This window comes from Nicotiana sylvestris, chromosome 3, assembly GCF_000393655.2.
Source record: "Nicotiana sylvestris chromosome 3, ASM39365v2, whole genome shotgun sequence".
Taxonomy (NCBI): domain Eukaryota; kingdom Viridiplantae; phylum Streptophyta; class Magnoliopsida; order Solanales; family Solanaceae; genus Nicotiana; species Nicotiana sylvestris.
Window position 1 is genome coordinate 169,893,715 of NC_091059.1, and position 2,042 is coordinate 169,895,756.

At 36.5% G+C, this 2,042-nt stretch overlaps 1 protein-coding gene across 1 annotated transcript; it reads right to left on the reverse strand.

Moving 5' to 3' along the window:
• Nucleotides 1–1,015: 1,015 nt before the first annotated feature.
• LOC104237964 (uncharacterized) lies at nt 1,016–1,807 on the reverse strand. The gene is made up of 2 exons (XM_009792208.1): nt 1,407–1,807; nt 1,016–1,316 (listed from the first exon to the last, which is right to left on the reverse strand). Exons 1-2 carry the CDS (start codon nt 1,805–1,807, stop codon nt 1,016–1,018), a joined length of 702 nt encoding a protein of 233 aa, XP_009790510.1.
• Between the last annotated feature and the right edge of the window lie 235 nt (nt 1,808–2,042).

The window sequence follows — 2,042 nt, forward strand, 5'->3', positions numbered from 1 at the left end:
AGGGTCAACTATTTCTGAGCATGTCTAAACTAGTCCTAGACCTTTGCTGGGTTATGTGTTTGCAGTCAAATGTTCTATGTATCCCAAACCCCTTGACCCCTGTGTGTGACTATTGAATTTACTTGGTTCTGTGAAATAGCTATGTATAAACCTGTCCTAAGGTGTTTTAACTTCTATTCATCTCTTCAAACAGTCTCTGTTGTTTTACTACATTATTTTCAAACAGATTTTTATTTTAATACAATTTTTACTAAAACTTTTCAACTTGTGTCAATCACTTTTCACTCTACTCTTAATCAATAAGTTCTGCCCCCTCCAGTATGTGTACTGCCTTGGGATCCTTTTGAGAACCCTCTAAACTCTGGCATACTGAAGCTGGCCCTTCCGCACTGCACTTGTTCAATTCTTGGTTACCAAGTCTAGGTGTAAGCACTGTCCGGGATCTTTGAGATCCTTAGGGAACTTTGATGCACCTAGACTATGTCATTGTCCATGGAATTGAGGCATTTGAGGCCATTGGAGGCTTTGGGAAATTTGGGCCTAAATGAAGGCTCCCTATAGAATAGCTTCTTATTTTTCTTATTTACTTATGTAATTCATTTATTGGTTTGTAATTACTTGTAAACAAATATTGGGGTATTTAGTGAAAGGGTGAGTAGATACATGTTTTATGGAGTAATTCGGGTAGAAATCATGCTCATAGGACTTTTGTTTTTAATCCGATTGCTTTGCCAAATAGAAATCATGCTCATAGGACTTTACTTTTTAATCTGATTGCTTTGCCAAATAGAAATCATGCCCACAAGACTTCACTTTTAAATTTGTTTGCTCTACTAATTAGTAACCATATTTTTTTTGGTAATTATATTTTTCATTAATCACCAATGAAATCATTACAAAATAGCAGAGTCATCCTCGACTCACTTAATCTTTACATATATTCTAACTCTATCCTATATTATGAGTAGTACATAAAGACATTATACAAGGAAGTTGGTTAGTTACTACATTCTTTTCAAAATATAAGCTGCTGCATTTGTGCCCGCATTCCTCCTTGAGCTCTAATATTGCAAACACATGCCACTTCTCTTGCTATTTGATCTGCAGTCCTCGTTGCCTCTTCAAATATTCTACTGTTCCTCTCCCTCCATATCCCATAGATGTGTTCTCCATATACCATTTTCATTATTTTGGCTTTACACGATTTCCCCTTAGCTTGTGTTATCACCCATGCCATCATCTGTTCATAGGATTTCATTGGAGTAACATGAATTCGTATCCATTGCATAAGCCTTTCCCATACTGTTTTAGTAAAACTGCATTCACCAAACAAATGTATATGTGATTCATCTGCTCCATTGCATAAACAACATCTTGGATTTACTTAAATTCCCCAGCTTACTAACCTATCTGTTGTCAGCAGTCTCCCATGACATTGCATCCACATGGTGGATATTGCCTTGGGCCTAGCTTCATTACGGAACATTAAGTTTCTCCATGCCACCTTGCTATAGCTTCCCAGAATGCCTAAGTATATTTGCTTGGTACTGCTATGCCTGTATTGTACTGTTGGTTTTTGTTGAATCATCTCTTTTGCCTCGATAATCTTTCTCACCATCCAACTTGCCTGTTGGGGTAGATTCATCTCCAATATGCTTTGCCCTTTTATGTAATACGTGTGGATCCATTTTATCCACATTTTGTCTTTCTTCTGTGCTAGATCCCAGTCTGCATTAGTGATAGTAACTCTATTCCAAACTCTGATATTCAGCAGATTATACCCTCCAGCAGATTTAGGCAAGCACATTCTATCCAATGTTATCAAAGCTCTTTTTGTAATTGTATTAGATCCAGACCATATATAGCTTTTGCAGTATGACTCTATTAGTTTTATCACTTTAGCTAGTAGAATAAATATTTGGGACAAATAAGATTGTATACCAAATATCACTGTTTGGACTAACTGTACCCTTCCAACATAAGATAATTTTCGAGCTGTCCAAGAGAAAATCCTTGCAATTATTCTGTCAATCAGTAGTTGC

Coding starts and splice junctions, on each gene's coding strand:
- LOC104237964 (XM_009792208.1), bottom strand. CDS start 1,807: ATGTGCTTGCCTAAATCTGCTGGAGGGTATAATCTGCTGAATATCAGA. Junction 1,317..1,406: donor AGACTGCTGACAACAGATAG/GTTAGTAAGCTG, acceptor TGGTGAATGCAG/TTTTACTAAAACAGTATGGG.